Source organism: Cryptomeria japonica, chromosome 4 (genome assembly GCF_030272615.1).
Source record: "Cryptomeria japonica chromosome 4, Sugi_1.0, whole genome shotgun sequence".
Taxonomy (NCBI): Eukaryota; Viridiplantae; Streptophyta; class Pinopsida; order Cupressales; family Cupressaceae; genus Cryptomeria; species Cryptomeria japonica.
The window spans coordinates 181,936,120-181,958,998 of record NC_081408.1 but is presented as its reverse complement, the minus strand read 5'-3'; the positions used below and the strand labels follow the sequence as shown (position 1 = coordinate 181,958,998).

The 22,879-nt window shown below is 36.7% G+C and overlaps 2 protein-coding genes across 3 annotated transcripts; both read left to right on the top strand.

Moving 5' to 3' along the window:
• The first annotated feature begins 330 nt into the window (after positions 1-330).
• Positions 331-6,472, top strand: LOC131875430 (TMV resistance protein N-like). The gene is made up of 5 exons (XM_059219682.1): positions 331-1,057; positions 2,764-3,463; positions 3,708-3,986; positions 4,155-5,357; positions 5,684-6,472. Exons 1-5 carry the CDS (start codon positions 429-431, stop codon positions 6,170-6,172), a joined length of 3,300 nt encoding a protein of 1,099 aa, XP_059075665.1. The 5' UTR covers positions 331-428; the 3' UTR covers positions 6,173-6,472.
• Positions 6,473-14,827: 8,355 nt separating this feature from the next.
• LOC131028066 (TMV resistance protein N) lies at positions 14,828-21,352 on the top strand. 2 transcript variants are annotated; one of them, XM_059219681.1, is made up of 6 exons: positions 14,828-15,010; positions 15,648-15,999; positions 16,621-17,794; positions 18,288-18,572; positions 18,748-20,091; positions 20,621-21,352. In XM_059219681.1, exons 2-6 carry the CDS (start codon positions 15,800-15,802, stop codon positions 21,125-21,127), a joined length of 3,510 nt encoding a protein of 1,169 aa, XP_059075664.1. In that variant the 5' UTR covers positions 14,828-15,010; positions 15,648-15,799; the 3' UTR covers positions 21,128-21,352. The 2 variants fall into 2 exon arrangements, with proteins under 2 accessions (XP_059075664.1, XP_057814246.2); XM_057958263.2 differs by having other exon boundaries at positions 14,828-15,999.
• The last annotated feature ends 1,527 nt before the right edge of the window (positions 21,353-22,879 follow it).

The window sequence follows — 22,879 nt, the reverse complement described above, 5'->3', positions numbered from 1 at the left end:
ATAGTTTCCAACTCAGAGATTTCATTAATGATGGGAGAAATCGGCCCAACCTTGCAAACAGTACAAAGTCCAATTGTCTTTAGCTCAGAGGTTATAGGTCTCAAATTCAGAGATTAACATAAGCCCAATGGTCTCAATCTCTGATATTATAGGCATCTAGCCTTGTTAATATTGAAATTGCAGTAATCCCATCAATTGTCTGATCGAATGGATTTCTGATCGAAGTGATCGAAGGGAAGGGTGGGATGTTGTGGAAGGGTGGGATGTTGTGGATAAGGGACAATTATCATTGTTTCACATGTTGGAACATGTAATTGATAAAGATGGAATTGTTTAATGTTATGTTCTATGTTCTATGTTCCAAAAAGAAGTAGAAACAAATGGTAATCTGTCTCAGTGAATAGTGAATAGATTAGTTGCTTATTCTCATGGATAAGCAACTAGAATGTTGGTTTTCTGTGCTACTGCTGGTTACCAGTGTTGTGGTAGCCTTTTCTGTATTGCTATTGATAAGAAAGACGATGAGGCTTCATTATCCACCAGCTTTGCATGTTGTAGGAAACTTCTGTCTGCGAGGCCCAAAACCCAACGAGGCATTGTTTGCCCTTTCTAAGCAACATAGATACGACGTTTGCTTAAGTTTTAGAGGGCAGGACACAAGAAGATCATTTGTAGGTCACCTGCATGAATCCTTGGTCACTGCAGGGGTTAAGGTATTCCTGGATAGCTATAACATTGAAAGGGGAAATGAAATCAGCTTAGCTATTCAAGAGGCAATCCGGAACAGTGCCATCCTCATTCCAATTTTCTCCAAGAAGTTTGCAGACTCACACTGGTGCCTGGACGAAGTAGCTTACATGTGCAAAGCAAATGGTGTGATCATGCCCTTATTCTATGATGTCAAGCCAACAGAAGTAAGGAATCCTCGGATAGGTGCCTATGCCGAGGCTTTTAAGGGGAAGAAACAAAGATACACACAGGAAAGAATTAATGAGTGGGAAAGCGCTCTCCAAAAAGTTTCCTCCTTCCATGGCTGGTCTCGAGATGACATATCCAGGTATGAAATCTAAATGCTCATATTAACTATTGAAAGAAATCCTGAAAGAGATTGTATTCATTGCTACTCTGAAGAATTGCCGGAAAGTTTGGCCATTTTTAATTTAATTTGAGTCAAGAAAATAGTAATTTCAAGTCCATAGATTAATATCAATTCCACTCTGTGAACCGTAAAATACCAAAAGTTTCACCTCTATATACCTAGAAAGTCTAATTGCCCAAGTACTCTAACCTTAGTAAGATCAGTGTTATTTATGTGTTTAAGAAAGAAAAATGCTTGTTAGTTGTAAAATTAGGAAGAAATGCATCGAAAATTAGTGTTAAGATATTTCGATCATGCTACTCTGCGAGTCATAGAGTCATTACAGTATGAATATAAGTGCAATTTAAAATATGAAGTGTCAATGGATTTTTGGTCTGTTGGTGAAGTTCAAAGGTTTTAAATGAGTCCACTAGGGATAAAGTCTTGTTGAGTGCAAGGCTCTGACACTATAAAAATGAGACCGGTATTGTGCCCGAATCCTAGTTACCAGAAATGCGATGGGAGACTTCCGTTTCCCGTTTCAACGGCAGAAACGGGTTTCCCTTTGCAGACGGACGTTTCAGCCGTGATTTTCGTTTTTCTAGCAGTTGTCGTTAAAATTTAAATAAAAACTTAAGACATTTTTATCTTTTCCCCAATTTCGAGGTGGAGTTTACATTAGTTTATAAATGCCAATAAAGCTCAAGCTGGAGTTTACATTAATTTGCAATTTTTGTAAGCCAAGTTAAGTATCACACAAATTTATTTTTGTCCTCCTGGTTTTATTATACTTATTGTGTGAAATGTTTTATACAAATTATTTTAAATTGAAAGAATGAAATCAAAGAATGTTTAAAATTTTTATAGAGATATATGTTTTATAATTTTTTATTTTTAAAATTAATTTTATTATATATATATATATTAAAAATCCATTTCTTATACGCAACCTTTTAAACTTCGTTTCTCATCATGTTGCCGTTGCCGTTGCCGTTGCATTTCTCATTTCTGATAACATAGACCCGAATGAATACCCTCAGACTTTGACTCTTAACTGAATGGGACCCTAGATAGTTCCTTCTAAGAGGGCTTATGGAAATTATATATTGATGTAGATAATATAAGAGAAGAAACATATTTTTCATTCGCATTTTCTTTATTGGTACTGCTTTATGTTGTAAAATTTTCAACATAGCATGCTGTAGGTGATGACGAATTTTTTTTTAAGAAAGGCTAAAGCTGAATAATAGAGCGAGATTGGGAGGAATAGATTTGTCTGTCAATATTTTAAGAAAACTTTCTTCCTCGTCCAGTAGCTCTATACTTGTTTTTCTAAAATTCCATGCGTATTCACACATAGAATAATATCTAAATTTCTGACCCTTACTAATTTACACACTTTTCTTTAGCATCATTTCTTCTCTCTTTATCGTTCTTTAGTACTGTAACGTTAAATTTAAGAATAATAACGGTCAAACTTTGCAAGAATCTGTTGTTTCTCCTAAAGTGCATTGTGAAGTTTCTCTTATATGATTTTGAATCACAAATCCTACAAATTCTCACGTTAAACAACATTTTATTAATTAGTGCAAAGAGATCTATTTGTTGTTACAGTACACACATAATAATAATTATTACACAAAAACCGGACAATATCTTATTTTGCAAACTTGTCTGTCTCTCAGATCTGATCCAGAACTCATCAAGCTTGTAGTCAAGGAAGTTTCTGAGAAATTGGTTCAAAATGCGACCCCAGTGACTCTGCTCCAGCACTTGGAAGAAGACTCCCCAGATGCAACGTTTGACCCCAACATGAATGAAAATGGAAGGTTTGTGTATGAATTGCAGGGACTGTCTAAGGAAGATGCTCTTCAACATTTTAGCTGTCATGCTTTTATGAGAAATCAACCTGAAGAAGGTTACAAAGAATTGTCATGCAAAGCTGTAGATATTTGCGATGGGTTACCATTTTCACTTGAAGTTTTGGGTGCACATTTGTATAATAAAGATTTAAGCCATTGGAAACATGTCATTCAAACGCTAGAATGTTCAAGTTACCATGGCAGGTACGCCATTCTTAGACTTTGTTATGATGGCCTCAACTCTGAACAGAAGGAGATGTTGCTAGACATGGCTTGTTTATTCATAGGAAGGAGGGAAAGTGTAATTAGCTTTCGGGAAGTCAGTCATTTGTATCCCAATGTAGGCCTAACAGAAATGAAGCTGAAGTCACTCATTAAATTAGATGAGCATGAGAGACTTGTAATTCATAGTCAGACAAGGGATACGGGAAGGGCTATTGTAGCAGATGAATCAGCAGAACCAGGGAATCGTAGCAGACTGTGGAAGGTAGAAGAGGTTGAACTAGTTTTAATGGAAGAAAAGGTAAGGTTTTGAATTTCATTTACTTTATTCTTACTACCAATAGTTTTCTATTCTTTGAACTAAATCTGGTAGGAGATAGGAATCAGTTTCCTTACGAGTTGGACCAAACATTGTTGTAGAAGTGCTTCTACTTCTAGTATATGTTTGTATTTGGTCTTTCTACTGTATTTCATTGGCATGTTGCATAGGACAGTAGTTGTTTCTATTGATGCTAATAAAATTGTATCGATTGTAATATGACCAGGGAGCAGAAAGGGTGAGATGTCTTACATACCTTCAGCGAGATGTAAGACTTCAAACTGATAGTTTTCAAAGAATGTGTAATTTACAATTGCTTTGGCTTGATGGAACTCTTGTAGAGGGAGACTATAGAAAAATGCCTGCAGATTTGAAGTGGCTAAGATGGGAAAACTGCCCTCTAAAATGCTTGCCATGTGAATGGAATATGAAACATCTAGTAGTACTTGATCTAAGCTTCAGCAAAGGCATTGAGACACTGTGGCCAGAACCATGCAATGCAGAGGTGATTTCCAATTTTTTACTAAGTAAAAGAGATTAAGACAGAAAATGATACTTTATTATTTTTTCCATTGATTATCAAAATTACAAAAGCTTTAGTGATACCAAAAAAGTAAATAGACAGGATTATTTGCTTAGTGAGTTCCTAATGATATGCCTTTTCTGTTTGCAGGGTCTGAAAAACCTCAAAGTTCTTAAGCTAAATTATTGTACACAACTTCAAGTCCTTCAAGATTTAGCCAACCACACGTGTCTCATACAACTGGAGCTCTGTGGTTGTAAAATTTTGTCGGAACTGCCAGAGTCCATTGGATCTCTGACACAGCTTAAGTACCTTGATCTGTCAAATTGCTGCAACTTAAAATATCTGCCCGAATCCCTTAGATGGTTGTCCTGCTTAGAGAAGCTCTCTCTTCACGGTTGCCATAAATTAAGAAGCCTTCCTCAACCGATAGGAGATCTGAATAGCTTGCAGCATCTGGATTTGCATGGTTGTTCACTTTTACAGATTCTACCCGACTCAGCATATGAACTTGAAAGCTTATGCCAGTTGGATATGACTGGTTGTAAAAGAATCAGCTTAGGAGAGGAAATAGGGCAGCTTGTACATATGGAAAGGTTGATTCTAAGTAATTGTGCAGCAATATGGAAGTTGCCTATATCAATAGGTCAACTTAATTCTTTACAATATCTGAACCTGAATCACTGCACTTCATTGTTTCGACTGCCAGAGGAGTTGGGAAATCTGGTTTGTTTAAAGGAGTTGGTGCTCAATGAATGCTACAATTTATTGGAGCTTCCACAGAGCATCGGAAAGCTTTCTTGCCTACAGACTCTAGAAATGGAAGATACTTACAGCCTATCTGTTCTTCCACCTAGCTTTTTAAGACTTACTTCCTTAAATAATCTAAAAGCGGGTGGTTGTCCTCTACCACAACTTGTTGGAAAGTTGTCATCATTAGAAAATATGCATCTTAAATCATACAAAATGTCCATTTTGCCACCAACTTTTGGTACACTTTTGCGCCTGAGGAAACTCTATTTGCATCACTGTCCAAAGTTTTTGGAACTTCCTCATCTTCCGAAGGATCTCATTGAAGTGCATATTCATGACTGTTTGGGACTAAAAAAAATCTCTAGCATGTCACATATGAAGAGGCTTAAGCTTCTGAGGATACACAACAGCAGGGAACTTGTTGAACTGCCTGACTTTGGGTCCTTGCAGTCATTACAAGAGCTCTCAATATCAGAATGTAGGAATGTGAAGCGTATTCAAGGACTGGAAAGGTTGAAATCCCTAAGAAGAGTGCATATTATAGGTTGCAGATTGGCTGGCTCAGGAAGCTCAATATTGAAACCTCACCAATTAATCAAGGTATCTCTCATTAACTTCTAATCTAACGCCTATCAAATAGTAGAACCACTTATAGTGCAATTACATAGAAATCTTTTCATTGACAATGACCCCTAGAAGTGTGTTGGACACATGGTTACAGAAATAGCGTCAGCCCGAATCTTATGCAACTTGTGAGGCCTCATGTGTCCGATATGGGAGGCCTCATGGCTCCAACATGGAAAGTTGGAGCCATGTTTGACCCCGTATCGATAAACACAAAGTGATTGACATTCAGCTAAGATAGATTATTTACATTTTCAAAATTTGAAAGTACTAATTACCTTAATCTCCTATTGGAATTACAGGAAACACATTGTCTAGAGTTGCTCAGTTTTTCAGCAAATGGGGTTCCAGAGTGCTTAGAAAAGAAGATGGAAACCAACGGTGATTATTTACTCTATGTTACATTGGACAGTAACAAGAAATGTTCAGGGATTATTATGTGCATAATGGTGAGGTTCAAGAGTGTTATTAGTTCAGTGGATATAGAACTAAGCACTTTAAGGAATGGAGAGGAGATTTTCAATACCAGACTTGTTAACGATTCAAAAACTGTAGGAGGAGATCAGATATTTGTACACATTTTGCATAAAAATCACCCCATGGTTCTGATGGTGCAGAGTGGAGATGTGGTCCGGGCAAAGGCAGACAGAGATGAAGAAAGAATGATAAGAAGTGGTGGAATGCAACTCCTTTCTGAAGGAGAAGATGGGAAAAGAAAAAATTTGGGAAGAGAGTTGACAATATTAATGGAAAATTACCGTGAAAGTCTAGCCTTTGAAGAGGAGGAATAAAACTGGATCTGCAAAATCTTCTCTGTTTACTGTTTTGGTTAATATGGCCGAGTTTTAGGATGGTCTCCTCTTTCTAAGTAGCCTCAAAAAATATGATGGTATCTGTAAATGTTTTAAACCAGAAACAAGGGTAAGTTATCTAGGTCCTATATTACATATATGTGATGTTACAAGTCCAATATGAGCAACTGCAACTAAGTCAATTCAAATAGTTCACACTGCCCATTCAAATGGACTTCAGATGGAAGCAAACCTGTTTGCAAAACTATGTAAATTGTATATAAATAGCGAAAAAATTCTTAGATCCTATATATGTTTGAGATATCAACAAAAGTATTCTATTCTATATATTGTAATGATTGTCAATTAGTCCCGGTTTTTAAAGGATGAACTTTATCATGCTCATTTCTCTTATTATGAAGATGAGTGATAATTTCTATAACCCAGTTATAGATTAACTGCTTAACAAATATCATAGAAAAGAAACAAGAATTATCTATCTGATTTGTAATAGACAATATTCTAGGTTAATTAACAAAATGAACAGCAGAAGCAAATTCACACATAAACAAAATAACACAAATAACAGAATAACACTGATATACACAGGAAACCCCAATGTGGGGAAAAACCTGCAAATGTTGAATCTTCTATTTAGCCTCAAGAACAAAATTTCCTTCAAGAATCCAATCCTAGTTGCTACAATGATCTTACATATATAGCCCTCAAGTGATGAAACATCAACATGCAAGAGGAGAGAAACTTTCCTTACACAACATGAACTAAGAGAAACTTTCCTTACATGATGCAAGAGAAAATAATCTTGTCTCACACAACTCAAACTAACACACACATAAAACCATTCTTGGTGTTAACCACACAACTCTTGGAAACATTCTATTTACAGAATAGAAAGCATGCTCTTGCTGAACATTCAACTTGTGCTGCACTTGAGCAATTTCCACACTCCACACCTTTCGAGCTATAGAAAACTCAACACTCTCTCTTAGCGAGGAAGGTGTTCTCCACAACACCCAGCTTATCCCTAAAGAATACAAATGTACTCTTCATCAAAGCCTTGGTCAGGATGTCTGCTATCTATTCATCCATAGAAATGTATTGTAACTTCACGATCCCCTTCTCAATACAATCTCTGATGAAGTGATACTTGATCTTAATGTGCTTTGACTTGTCATGAAACACGAGATTTTTAGAGAGTTTTATACAACTCTTATTATCACAGCAAATGACTATAGGATCTAGCTCCTAATCAAAGAGCTCAGCTAGAATTTTTCAAAGCCATATAGCATCACATGTAGCCATACATGCTGCCATATACTTGGCCTCTACAGAACTTAGTGCAACTAACTTTTGTTTCTTGTTGTACCAAGAGACTGCTCTCGATCCCAAGATGAAACAACACCCTGAAGTGCTCTTCCTATCAGTTGTACTGCATGCCCAATCTACATCTGTGAACTCCTCGAGCTTCACTCCATCCTGTTGAATATACATTAGTCCATAATCAACTATGCCTCAAAGATACCTCAAAACATGCTTCATAGATATCCAATGCACACATTTAGGTTCCACCATAAACTGGCAAAGTAAATTCACCGCAAAATAAATGTCTAGCCTTGTGTTGACCGGATACATAAGAGAGCCTATCAACTATCTGTATAAAGTTGGGTTCACTAACTCTAATCTAGAAGCATCAATCTTCTTCCAGTTGGTCACAAGTGGTGTGGACATGGGCTTACAGTCTTCCATCCTGAATCGCTTCAGGATATCAATTATGTACTTCCTTGTCCAAGGAAGATTTATCCCCCTTTTTGTCACAACTCTAACCCCAAAAATTAGTGCATCAATCGCAAGTCCATCATCTCAAACTCTCCTGCAAGATCCTACTTATATTGTGCTATGAGCTCTTCTAACCCTGTAAGAAAAAAGTCATCAACATATAACACCAATATGAGAAGATCGATCTTCACTTGAACATAGTATAGGTTTGGATATACCTCACTCTTGGTGAAGCCCACACTTCACAAGTAACTGTCAATATGCACATACCATGCCTTGGGAGCCTGCTTGAGCCCATACAATGCTCTCTTCTACTTGCATACATGGGAATCCCTCCCATGCACCTCAAAACCCTCTGGTTGTTCTATGTAAATCTCTTCCTCAATCACTCCATTGAGGAAGGTTGTCTTCACATCCATCTAGTGAATCCTTCAACCCATCTGTGCTACTATAGAATTGATAACCCTTGTGGATGAGTACCTAGCTACTAGAGAAAAAGTCTCGTCATAGTCGATCCCTTCCTTCTGAGAAAACTCCTTAGCCACAAACCGAACTTTAAACTTTTCTACACTACCTTCTACAACATGCTTGATCTTATACAACCATCTTGACCCTACCACTAACTTATTTTCGGGCCATGACACTACCTCCCACATGTTATTCTTCATGATGGAAGAATACTCTTCCACCATGGTATCCCGCCATACCCGATGCTTGGACGCAACCTAGAAGCTGGAAGGCTCCACCTCAATCAGTTCACTCATAAAGTGCCATATAATCATAATAACGTTTGGGAGCTTTTCTATGTCTGAGTGGATCCTAAGGATCACCAACATTCTCTTGGCCCTCTCTTAGTATTTTCTCAATCGCCTTGTTTCCCCTCCTCCTTGTGATAGGAGTTTGAGGTTGAGGAATCCTTTGTTCCTCCTCTTGATCAACTTTCTCGACCTACTTGCTCTACTCTCTATCTTGCATGACTGAAGTCTGAGGAATTTGTGCAGCCTCAATCTTTGGTGCCTGCTCCTCCTCTTGAACCTTCATCAAGCTATTAGACTTTTGAAGAGCCCTTCCCTCCTCAAATTTCACATCTCTACTAGTTAACAACTATTTTTCTGAGTGCGGGAATGTAAAACTGATAGGCCTTCGAAGTATCACTATGCCCAACAAGGATACCCTTCTCTATAGTTGGTTCTAGTTTGGTTCTCTTCTCCACATGAATATGACAGTACACAAGGCATCCAAAGATGCAAATGTGCTCCAAAATATGGTTTCTTCGTAGTGAACGCCTCTTCTAGAGTCAATTTTCCCAACACTTCATGTGGGCTCCTAGTTTACAAATACATAGTTGTATTGCAAGCTTTTCCCCATAAAAACCAAGGCAGATCTTGATCATGAAGCATGGCCTTAGCTACTCCAACTATAGCCCTATTTTTCCATTTAGTAACCCCATTCTGCTGAAGGTTGTACGAAGCCATCAACTCTTTCTTGATACCTTCTTGAGCACGAAAATCTTTGAAGATATTTGAGGTATACTCGCCTCCATTATTAGACCTTAGTATCTTGATCTTCCTCCCTATTTGGTTCTCCATGAGAGCCTTAAACTCTTTGAACCTACTAAAGACTTCATCTTTATTCTTTAGAAAATATATCCATGTCTTCCTAGAGAAATCATCAATGAAAGTAACATAATACTCATTCCCATTTAAGGATCCTGTTGACATAAGCCCACACACATTTGAGTGTACGAAATCCAAAATCCCTTTGGATCTAGCGTCACTACTTGGAAAACTGGTCTTATCATATTTCCCAAGAGCACGACCCTTGCACACCTCATACTTTTTTATCTTCATTTCAAGAAGCTCCGTCAATATTTCCTTGAGCACATTAAGTGCTCCATGGTGAATATGAGCCATCCTCCCATGCCACAATTCTCCTAGCCCTCTACAACTACTTACCAATGCATGTGTTGGCTCAAACTGTACCGAAACAAACTGGCATTCCTAACTCCAATCACTTTTTCTTTCTTGGAATTCTTAGGACAGATATAGACTTTTCCCCCTTCAAAGGGTAACCCTTGTCCTTCAAAGTAGAAATCGAGATTAAGCTTTTTGTCATTCCTCGGACATACAACATGTCCTCCACCAATAAAGGTTTGCCAGACTCCCTTTGAAACTTGATTGTGCCAACACCAGTTGCTTGGTACTTGGCATTGTCTCCAAGCTCAATATAGAAATCCAACTCCTCCTCTAGCTTAGTGAAACATTTTCTGACTCTTGTCATGTGGCAAGAAGCCCCACTATCAATATACCATACATTGTTGGCAACTGAACTTGAGAGATAGACAATGAGTGAAAACTCATTCTCAAACCATGCTACAAACTTGTTCACCTCTGTAGTAGTTGTTTATGGTGAAAATGGATAACAATAATGAAAGACTAAAATAGATTCAACCACAAAACCCTAGCCTAACAACAACAAAGATCCACCATAACATATGAAGATTACCTAAGACAATGCAAATCAATGAAATCACAAAGATTATACCATCACATGTCCAATAGGGTTTGGATCTCCATTGATCTTGCTTGATATATTTGCTCTCAAATTTTATGCAAGAGCTCAACAAAGAACGGAAATGTGGTTGATAGCTAGATTGCATATGAAAGTTCGAAAGTGCTGTTAGGGTTGATAATGAAGGAAGTATCTCCTTATATAGAAGACACTATAAGAAATGGAGGGATAAGATTGAGAGGTGTAAAAGATAAATGGTCGGCTAGGATTAGAGGGTAGGTAAAAGAAATAAGAAAATAATGAGAGGGTAGGTAGTGTAGGAATTGAGAGATGAATGACATGTGTCATAGGTGGAAAAGGCCAATGAATTAATTAAATAAATAAAGATTTATTTAATTAATAGAGGAAGTGGGATCAATTAAATAAATAAAAGAATTTATTTAATTTAGGAAAAGGACAATTTAAATAAATAAATGTATTTATTTAAATGAGAAATAAGGCTAGAAGAGGATAAACAAATTAATTAAATAAATAAAGATTTATTTAATTAATAGAAGAATTAGGCTTAAATAATTAAAAAAATAAAGATATTTATTTAATTAGACAGGACAATTTTAGGTGTCTACAGTAGCAACAACTTGCTTCTTCTTCTTGTCCTTATTTTTCTTATTAGGATAGTGACTGGCATAGTGACCCATCTGATGGCAACAAAAACACTTTATCTTTCTCAAGTCTTTTTTCTTCCCATCATTGGAAGAAGACCCTTTAGTTTGCCCTTTTAGTGAACTTTTGCTTACCCTTTCTTACAAGAGCAAGATTTTCTTCATTGTCAACCTTCTTTGTCTGACCTTGTCGATGAGCATTTTCATGGATCTCTTCCTAGAAAAAATCATCACAAAGCCTCACCCAGTCGCGTAGGCGATCTTTGCCGACAACAAACTTGATAAACACTTCCTAGTGCTTTGGAAAACCATTCAAGGCTATCCACATCAACTCATCATCAACAATCATCTCTCCAACACCAGCAAACTCATCCCTGACCTGTGTCAACCTAGACAAGTAAGAGGTCACACTCTCATCCTTGGACATCTTAGTGTTATGAAAATTGTCCTTGAGCATCATCTTACAACTCTGATAGTTGCTTTGATAAAGTTTTGTGAGTGTATCCCACATTTCCTTATCGATGTCTTTCTTGAATAGACGAGGAATCAAATGATATTTTACCCCATCAAGGATAATCCTCTGATCCTTGACCTCCTTGACTTCATGTGAATCTAGGGCAATAGGATCATTTATTGGTGGAGTCACTTTTGTACTAGCATGGATCCATAACTAGTTCTCCTTGAGAATGAATGTAATCCTAACCTTCCACTATAAGAAGTTAGATGCACCCTCAAGCCTATCCTCATATCAAACATTGGTTGCCATAGTCACAAAAGAAAATAGAGATAGAATTCTGATTTTTTTCTTAAAATCTACATCACAAATCTTGGCTTTGTATTTAGTGTTTAGTGCTCTGATACCATGTTAATTTCTATAACCCAGTTACAGATAAATTGCTCAACAAATATCACAGAAAAGAAACAAGAATAATGTTTACCTATCTGACTTGTAACAACCAATACTTTGGGTTAATGAATATAATGAACAATGGAAGCAAATTCACATGAAACCAAACACATAAACAAAATAACACAGATAACAGAATAACACCGACATACCCAGAAAACCCCAATGTGGAGAAAAACCTTCAAATGTTGAATCTTTTATTCAACCTCAAGAGCAAACTTTCCTTCAAGAATCCAATCCTAGTTGCTACAATGATCTTACATATATAGTCCTCTTGATGAAACATCAACATGCAAGAGAAGAGAAACTTTCCCTACATAACATGACCTAAGAGAAACATTCCTTACGTGATGCAAGGGAAAATAAACTTGTCTCATACAACTTAGACTAACACACACATAAAACCACTCTTTGTGTTAACCTCACAACTTTAGGAAACATTCTATCTACATAATAGAAAACATGCTCTTGCTATAGAAAATTAAACAATGAGTTGGTGAGATCTCTTTGATGCGTAAAAAATAATGATTTATAATTGATGATTAGGGGGAGAGTGATCACTGCGATGAATGCTTGTTCGTCTCTTACCTATTCACCTCTACGTTAGTATGAGTCCTTCAATGCATAATTACTACGTAATAACTTCCCATCCATCAACCATTGACAAATAGGTTGCACTTATGTTGGAGATTTATGGCATTTGTAAAGATATGTATTCAATCCTTGGCCTTAGCAATGGCTGTTGTGCAGTGAGGGTCGAGTGACATAGCACTTTGGATTTGTTGGGGGGGGGAGATTGGGACCTAGCGAGGATGATGCATTAATTTGTTTCTTTGTGTTTTTCAACATATTCAATTGAAAAGAAAAAATAAACATTACTCAGTCATGGTAGAGATGTTGTCTTTCACCTCATTATGCTAATGATCTTCTATTAGGGGAGAGGACCCAGTAGTTGAGCACCCTAGCTTTGTGCTTCTCAAAATTCTACATGGCAATTTCAAATCACTCTCAATTTTTACAACATCTTACTTCCCCTTCTTATAACTAAGGTTTCAGGACCGCATCATCAAATATGATGCCACATCAACATGTTTTTTGCCAAGGTGTCCAAAACAACCCCCAAAAAAGGTGAGACCAATAGTCATGCATAAGGGGCCCCTGTATTTGTACAACTGATGTGACATCACATGATTGATTGCTTTTTACAACTAAGGGTAAATTTCATTCAGTTATAGGTATTAAAGTCACAACTATTGGTGCAATGTTGTCAAATAAATTGGACATTAAATCAACAAGTATAGGTATTAAATCAACAACTACTACCACAACAATTGGAACATGCTCAACTACTAGGTCCTCTCCCCTAATATTTATTTTTATTAGTTTTGAATTGCTTGTTATGATTATACATTTTTTTTCATTTCTATATATATGTATGTCTGCAATTTTTTAATAGTTCTTGTTGTACACACTATTAATGTCAAAAATCTATTTCAAAATCAATTGAAAAAATCAATTCAACTTCATCATACATCCCACTTTGCATGTCATAAACATATACATAAAAAAATGCATTCAACAACCACAATAGGATAGTGAGGTTGTCTTTCAACCTCATCACGACAGAGGCCATCTATTAAATGTTTATTTCTATAGGTTTTGAATTGGTTTTTATAGTTATGCAATTTGTTTTCCATTTAAATATATATGTATATGTGCAAATTACTTTTTCCAACATTGACCAATAGTGTGTGTGAACATTAAGGATTGTATATACTAAGAGTTACAATTCGGGATATAGTAGTATGACATACATTTTTTCTTTTAGATAGTCGAGATCAATTGTGGTAACCAACTATTTTGGTCAATGTTGAGAAAAGGAAATTCTTTTTATTTTTTCCAATGTATGAGTAGTTGTGATCATACTTGTTCTCTTTACTCACAAAGGGCTTGAGGTTCTATTGGTTTGAAGATTAACATGTTATTGTTTACCATTGGAACTATTTATTTACTCCATTCAAGCGGATTATATGTATTGTATGCTTGTTCAATTACACTAAGTGTTACATGTGGGGCAATTTCTAGCCCCACCCCCTTTTCACCTGCTCAAATTTGCAAGCCTAAAAAGTAGGGGCTCCTAGTTTTTTGGAAAAGATTCCAAATAATCTTGCAACACAATTTTTTATTCACAAGACCACCTCTTGCTTAAAACTAGAGCTTAAGCCCTCTTGATGGGACCCCTAGCTTATAGATAGAAAAAATAAACTGAACTTCTCCTATGCTATCATGCCCTACTCCACTAATACCTCATGACCGAGTTTCCCCGAGAAGAGTCATCAGTGTTAATTTTCAATTCTAACAAATTTTAGCTTGCTATTTCCATACAGATGACCCTTTGTACATTAACTTTTCAATCCAATTTTATTATAAACAATTTTTGCTTGATGTCCAAGAAAACCAAGGTGGCTTGAACCTTCCCCCATTCTTTCAAGTTGACCTCTATAATCTTATGTCATCGTGAAAGAGGCCTACACAATCGATAGAAACCTTTGAATATCTCTACATATATTGAAGATTTCGATGGGGACAGGCCATACCTTTGGATATCTCTACATGTAGTTACGATTTTGACTTTATTTGTATTAATATGTTGTGTCGTTGGTGCCAAAGAAGTTTTTACCCTGAAAACAAAAAATTATTACCTAAGCTTCGGCAAACATGACAAATTAACAAAATAAAATACTTATTTGGGTTTCTTCTCGAATAAATTAATAATAATAGGATACCTCTGCTCTTCGTTGGAGATTTAGCCGGAGTTTCAGCGAGAACAATGCTTACGTTAGCTAGGAAATTTCGAAATTCTGCGACGTTCGCATCGTCTAAATGATTCCCTGAAGATTTGTGCTCGATAATTTTACATTACGCGTTTTAAAGTCTTCTGTTTAAGTGAGAAAATTCCATGTAAGTGTTCTAAATTGCGGTTTTGGTGGAATTACAACCTGCACAAAGTTTTTATTATTATTTGATATTGCATTGGGTTGACTACAATGATGTTTGGGCTCTGATGAACTGATCTGTGATCCTTTTGTTCCTGTTTTTTCTATGCTGCTCATATTCGGTTTCTTCAATACTACCCACAAAAAATGGGGTTTGATTTATCGGAATCACCCCGTGGGAAGAGTAAAGGCCCAATTGCCAGAAGTCCTATCCCTAACAAATTGCATATGGTAAGAAACACCCAATAGTCTCGAACTCAGAGATTGTAGGTCTCAAATTCGGAGATTAACTCAAGACCAATGGTCTCAAACTCTGAGAGTACAGAGATCTAGCCCTGTAAATACTAAAATCACAATAATCTGACTTTTACACACTAGGAAAAAGGAATTGTGCTTTGTTTTCAAAGAGACGAAGAAGAGAGCATTGTAATAAGCGGTAATCTGTCTGTAATTTAACTGATAGATAATGTCTATGACTAGATACAATCCCTTACCCAAGATTATGTCCTCTTCATCCAAGAGATATGATGTTTTCTTGACTTTCAGAGGGCAGGACGTAAGAACTTTTGTAGATCACCTGTATGCTTCCTTGGAAAATGCAGGGGTTAATGTTGTCCTGGATAGCCAAACGTTGAAAATAGGGGACGAGATCAGTTCAACTGTTCAAGAGACAATCGGCAACAGTACCATCCTCATTCCTATTTTCTCCAAGAAGTTTGCAGAGTCCCTTTGGTGCCTGGACGAGCTAACCCACATGTGCAAATCAAATGGTATAATTATACCCTTATTCTATGATGTCAAGCCGACAGAAGTAAGGGATCCTTGGACAGGTGCCTTTGCAAATGCTTTTGAGGAGAAGAAACAAAGATACACACCGGAAAGAATTGGTGAGTGGGAAAGCGCTCTCCATAGAGTTTCTTCCTTCTCTGGCTGGTGTACAGATGACACATCCGGGTATGAAAGATAACTGCTTATTTTTTGAAAATTGTTAGTCATATTAACTATTGAAAGAAATGCATTAGGAAAGTTTGGTAATATTTAATTTGAGCTACTGAGGCTCAATACTCAAATGCTAGGATGCAGCTATTAGAATTTGAAGTTAAACTGCCAAGAAAATTTCCTTTGCTTGACCTTAGCTGCACATAAATTCTTGTGCAAATGATACTCATCATTTGTGCGAAGTGCAGATTAAACCTTTGGCTACAGGTGGAATCATTCCACTCTCTGAACCGTAAGCTTCTTTATACCTAGAAAGTGCATTTGTCATACCCAGTTGGACCTATGCCCAAATACTCTTACCTTAGTAAGATCAGTGTTATTTATGTCTAAGAAAATTACTTGTTACTTGTAAAATTAGAAAGAAATGCATCCAGAATGAACTTTAAGATACTTTGATCATGCTACTCTGTGAGCCATAGATTTTGAAGATCGCAAATTCTAGAAGTTCTCATTTTAAACAGAATTTTACTTATTAGAAACAGTCTAAGAGAGCTTTTAACTGTTACAGGAAACACATTAATAATTATTACACAAAAACCGGGCAATACCTATTTTATAAACTCATTTGTCTTTCAGGTTTGCAGCAGAACTCGTCAAGCTTATAGTCCAGGATGTTTTCAAGATATTAGATGAAAATACGACCCCAGTGGAGGAAGCTCTGCCCCAGCCCTTAGACGAGGATCCCTCAGACACAATACTCCAGGAGATCAGAAATGAACCACTTAGAATATCAAAGACAATCTTAATGGGTATGGAAGAACACATGAGTAAAGTTATAAAAATGCTCGATACAGATTCTGATGAGAATGTCCGCACAGTCACCATTTATGGAAATGGGGGTGTGGGGAAAACCTCGCTCGCAAAGGCCATCCACAATCACATTTATCTCAAATTTGATGCTACCTGCGTTGTATATGATGTGCGCCATAAAGCCCAAAATACAAATGGTGTAGCTAAGATGCAACGCCAGATATTGAAAGACCTTGTCAAGTTCAAGGATAAAGTTAATGATGAGGTTCATGGAAAGATGTTGATGAAGGGCCGTTTGAGGTCCATCAAGGCCCTTGTTATTCTGGAATATGTTGATGACTGGAGGCAGTTAGAGGCTCTACGAGGTGATTGGTTTGGACCAGGTAGTAGAGTGCTTGTAACAACACTTTACCCCAACATACTAAAGAACGAAAATGGAAGTTTTGTTTATGAATTGCAGGGGCTTGCTAAGGAACACGCTCTTCAATTTTTCAGCTGGCATGCTTTCATGAGAGATCATCCTGAAGAAGATTATAAAGAATTGTCATCCAAAGCTGTGGATATTTGCAATAGGCTGCCATTTTCACTTGAAGTTCTGGGTGCTCATTTGTATAATAGAGATTTAAGTCATTGGAAACAAGCCATTCAAACACTAGAATATTCAAGTTACTATGGCAAGAACGCCATTCTTAGACTCTGTTACGATGGCCTCGAACCTGAAGAGAAGGAGATGTTTTTAGACATGGCTTGTTTATTCATTGGAGGAAAGAGGGAAAGTGTGATTAGCTTTTGGGAAGCCAATCATTTGTGTCCCAATGTGGGCCTAACAAAATTGAAGCTGAAGTCACTCATTAAATTAGATGAGCACGATAGATTTGTAATGCATAGTGAGCTAAGGGATATGGGACGAGCTATTGTAGCAGAGGAATCAGCAGAACCAGGGAAGCGTAGCAGATTGTGGAAGCCAGAAGAGGTTGAACCAGTTATAATGGAAGGAAAGGTGAGGCTTTGAATTCAATTTACTCTTTTCTTCCACTGAATATTTTCTAGTCCTTGAACTAAATCTGGGAAGCGATAGAAGATCGGTTTCCTTATGAGTTGGACCAAATGTTGTTGAAGACGTTTCAGATCAGATATGATGTTTCCACAGATCATATTACTGAAATTGAGTGTTTCTATATTGTACTCCCTGTGTTTATCATCATCAATATTTTAGGTCACACTACACAATCTATCATCTGGATGAAGAGAGCAAAAAGAATGGTGATGGAAAATGCAGTGTGATCCAAAATGTTGATGATAAATAAATACACAGTTGAATTCAAAAGCACTCAATTTTGGTATTTGAGAAGTGCTTCTAGTTTCTTTGTGATTGATCTTTCCACTGTATTTATAGACACGTTACATATGACAGTAGTTGTTTCTATTCTCATTAGCACAATATAAGGTCAATATTGATGCAAATAAGTTTGTATCAATTGTAATCTGATCAGGGAACAGAAAGGGTGCGATGTCTTATGGTTAGCTACCTTCAGCAAAATGTTAAACTTCAAACTCATAATTTGCAAAGAATGTGTACTTTGCAATTGCTTTGGCTTGATGGAGCTCTTGTAGAGGGAGATTATACAAAACTGCCTCCAGATTTGAAGTGGGTAAGATGGGAAAACTGCCCTCTAAAATACTTGCCATGTGAATGGAATATGAAACATCTAGTAGTACTTGATCTAAGCTTCAGCAAAGGCATTGAGGCACTGTGGCCAGAACCATCCAATAAAAAGGTAATTTCCTAAGAAAAATTCAAGTAAAGGAGATTGAAGACACGAAATAATCATTTAATCTTTTTTCCAATGATTTAACAAAATCACAAAGCTTTACCGATATCAAGAAACAAAGGGAGAAAAGATGGAACTATCTGCTTATGTGTTCCTAATGATATGTTTAATGTGTTTGCAGGGACCGAAAAACCTCAAAGTCCTAAAGCTAAATTACTGCACAAATCTTCAAGTCCTTCCAGATTTAGCCAACCACACGTCTCTCATGCAACTGGAGCTCAGTGGTTGTAAAGAGTTGAGAGAATTGCCAGAGTCCATTGGATTTCTGGCAGAGCTTAAGTACCTTGATCTGTCAAATTGCTGCAACTTAATCCAGCTTCCAAACACCATAGCTAACCTAAAATCCCTGGAGGTATTCTTTCTATCAAATTGTCGCGGCATCAGAATGTTACCTGACTCATTTGAAGATCTGGGAGTTCTAAAAAAAGTTAAATTGGATGGAATGCCCTTAAAGAATTTGCCCAAATCCTTTAAACGGTTGTCCTGCTTGGAGAAGTTGTCTCTTCATGGTTGCCATAAATTAAGAAGCCTTCCTCAAACAATAGGAGAATTAAAACGCTTGCGGTATATGGATTTAAATGGTTGTTCTAGTTTACAGACTCTTCCCGATTCGGTCTATGAACTTGAAAGCTTATGCCGGTTAGATATGACGGGGTGCAAAAGAATCAGCTTTGGAGAAGAAATAGGGCACCTTGTTCGTATGGAAAGGTTGGTTCTAAGTAATTGTGCGGCGATATGGAGCTTGCCTAGATCAATAGGCCAACTTAATTGTTTACAACATCTGAACCTGAATCACTGCACTTCCTTGTTTGAATTGCCAGAGGAGTTGGGAAATCTCGTCTGTTTAGAAGAATTGTTGCTCAATGAATGCTACAATCTATGTGAACTTCCACAGAGCATTGGGAATCTGTCTTGCCTAAAGTCTCTAGAAATGGAAGAAACCTATAGCCTAGCTTGTCTTCCACCTAGCTTTTCAAGACTCACTACCTTAAAGTATCTAAAGGCAAGTGGTTGCCCTCTACCAAAACGTACTGGAGAGTTTTCATCATTAGAAATGTTGCAACTTAAATCCTACAAAATGACCTCTTTGCCACAAACTTTTGACTCACTTTTGCGACTAAGCAAACTCTACCTACATCACTGCACAGAGTTTGCGGAACTTCCACATCTTCCAAAGGATCTCATTGAAGTGCATATTCAAGACTGTTTAGGACTAAAAATAATCTCTAACATGTCACATATGAAGAGGCTAAAGCTACTGAGGATACACAACTGCAGGGAACTTGTTGAATTGCCTGACTTTGGGTCCTTGCAGTCTTTGCAAGAGCTCACAATATCAGAATGTAGGAATGTGAAGCGCATTCAAGGCATGGAAGGGCTGAAATCCCTAAGAAGAGTGCATATTATAGGTTGCAGATTGGCCGGCTCAGGAAGCTCAATATTGAAACCTCGCCAATTAATCAAGGTATCTCTCATTTTCTTTTTAATCTAATGCTTATCAAATACCAGAACCACTTAATGATGTAGTTATATTGGTTACTAGTTTCAGCATATTATAGGAAAGAAAGCTCAAGGACACCAGATTCTATTTGTAGCGGGCCTCGAAACCTTTTCTTCGGCAATAACTCTTTAGAAATATGGGGTAAAAAGGATCCAGGACACATGATTATACAGATAGCTTCATTAGCTTAAGTTAGTAACCCCAACATGCACCCGGCATACAACTGGGGATGTCTCATGTGTCTGTGTTGGGATATTTAAGAATCCGACGTGAGATATCCAAGAATCCAACCTGTATATTAAACATAGAAATTAGTTACCTTCCTGAGGAGTCTCTTTTTGTCTCTTGATTAGGAACCCATGTCCACAAGTACAAAGTGACGAGTTCCATTCTAATTGACATGCAGCTATGATAGATTATTTACATTTTCAAAATTTGAGAGTACCTTGTATACTAATCACCATAATCTTCTATTGGAAATTTGGAATTACAGGAAACACATTGTCTAGAGTTACTCAGTTTTTCTGCAAATGGGGTTCCCGAGTGCTTAGAAAAGAAGATGGAAACAAAAGGTAATGATTTACTCTATGTTATATTGGACAGTAATGAGCAATGTTCAGGGATTATTTTATGCTTTATGGTGAGCTTCAAGGGTGACATTAGCTCGGTCGATATAGAGCTAGGCACTTTAAGAGATGGCAAGGAGATTTTCAATACCAGGCTTGTTAACCACTCAAAAATTATAGAGGGAAATCAGATTTTTGTGCACATTTTGCATAAAAACCACCCCATGGTTATGATGGTGCAGAGTGGAGATGTGGTCCTGGCGAAGGCAGATAGAAATGAAGAAAAATTGTTAATAAGGAGTGGTGGAATGCAGTTCTTCTCGGAAGGAGAAGATGGGAAAAGAGAAGATCTAGTACTCGAGAGCTTGGGAAAGGGTTTGACAATGTTAATGGAAGATTCACAAGAAAATCTAGTCTTTGAAGATAAGGAATAAAGCTGGAGCTGGGAAATCTTTTCAGTGTACTGTTCTAGTCAATGAGGCTCAGTTTTAATAGGATGGTCCCCTGTTTTCTAAGTAGCCTTAAAAATAGCATGATAAATATTTTTAACCATAAACAAGCGTCAAGTTAGCTAGATCATATATTACATACATGTGATATTGCAGTGTCCTATACGGGCAACTGCAATTAAGTCAATAAAATTAGTTCACATTATCATAGAGTGGAAGCAAAACTGTTTGCAACAACTACGTAAACTGCATAGAATCATCAAAATTCCTTAAAATCTTTTCTTTCTCGTAGATCCTACATTTCTGGGATATCATAAAAATGTCCTTATTCTATTCTGTATACAGTAATGATTTTCAATTAGTCTCAGGTTTTGTAGGATGAGCCTTATGTCGTTCATTTTTGCAATTATGAAGAAGTGTTGTGCGAGATCTGTTTCATGTGTAAGAAATAATGATTTGTAATTGATAATTATTCTAGCTCCTGAGGAATGTTGTAGCTATATTCAAATCTCACATTCTATTTGATATAAAATACACAATGAAAGTTGTTTATATCATTTGTTTGTAGCTAATCAATACCATAAATAGGCTTGAATATGGTTTTTTTGTCATAGCCAACACTCCTAAGCACTTAACCATGGGCGTGTAGACCATTTTCTCCATAGCATAATAACATGCTTAAAATACACCACTAACGGTAGAAGCACTCAGATGGCAATATTTTGCATTTCCAAGAGGATATTGGATATAATAGCTCCATTGTTCTCACATAATTGCTTATGAAACCTGAATTTGTTCTATTAAATTAGGGGATAAACTCCACCAAAGAGATTTCATCTCATCTCTGCCTCTTATGCTTCCACCCTTGTTATTTTCCATGGCTTAGTGTTCAAGAAAATCCTCAAAATGATCTTGCTTTTATGATGTATTGTTGGAATATAATGTTTCAACAGTTAGAGTTCGAATAAGAATCAAATAAGATTTGTAGATCTGTTTTAGTTAGCTGTTAAGAGTTTCCAATTGAAAGTCAATCAGTTTAAGTTAGTTGGCAATATTCTTAGTTAATTGTCATTTCTATTTGAATATTTATAAGATGATGTTGAGGCCAGTTGAGTCTATATATTTGTATTTTCCAATGATGAATAACAAGTGGTGAGTTTGATGTTTTGTTCTACTGTTCTATTTTCTATTTTCTTGTATATCTCTGTTTTTAGCATGGAGCAAATCATGTTCCTTTGGAGAAGGAATTTGAATAATAGTTAGAGTTGACTGTTTTGCTGAGGAGATGGCTGTCCAGCAAAGAAATAGAAGCTTTGGCTGCAGAGGAAGAGTTTAGGAGAGTGCAAAATTGCTGTGCAACATTCACAAAGGCACATTGTTGCATTTCATCACAGAAGTATCTGAAAATGGAACTCATTTCAGAAAAAATTAATGGTCATAATTTTCATATATGGAAGGTGAAAATGCAAATGCAATTGACGAACAAAAGTTTATGGGGCATAGTGAATGGCACTAAAGTAGTACCTATAGGCTATAGATGCTAAAAAGAAGATTGATCAGGAAACTAGAGATGAAAAAGCCAAGTTCATTATAGGCCTTCCTCTTTCAAATTTAGAACTACATCATGTTGATTTAGAAAAATCATCTAAAGAAATTTGAGATGAACTAAATAAGTTATTTGGAAAAAAAGCCAGTGCAAAGTTTTCTTTGAAGCTGCAATTATTTAAATTCAAGTTT

Bases quoted from the DNA above. Each gene is read 5' to 3' on its own strand.
- LOC131028066 (XM_057958263.2), top strand. From the start codon at position 15,512: ATGTCTATGACTAGATACAATCCCTTACCCAAGATTATGTCCTCTTCA. The intron at 16,000-16,620 runs GTATGAAAGATA...TTTGTCTTTCAG, and splicing joins TGTACAGATGACACATCCGG to GTTTGCAGCAGAACTCGTCA. The intron at 17,795-18,287 runs GTGAGGCTTTGA...TAATCTGATCAG, and splicing joins CAGTTATAATGGAAGGAAAG to GGAACAGAAAGGGTGCGATG.
- LOC131875430 (XM_059219682.1), top strand. From the start codon at position 429: ATGGATAAGCAACTAGAATGTTGGTTTTCTGTGCTACTGCTGGTTACC. The intron at 1,058-2,763 runs GTATGAAATCTA...TCTGTCTCTCAG, and splicing joins TCTCGAGATGACATATCCAG to ATCTGATCCAGAACTCATCA. The intron at 5,358-5,683 runs GTATCTCTCATT...TTGGAATTACAG, and splicing joins AACCTCACCAATTAATCAAG to GAAACACATTGTCTAGAGTT.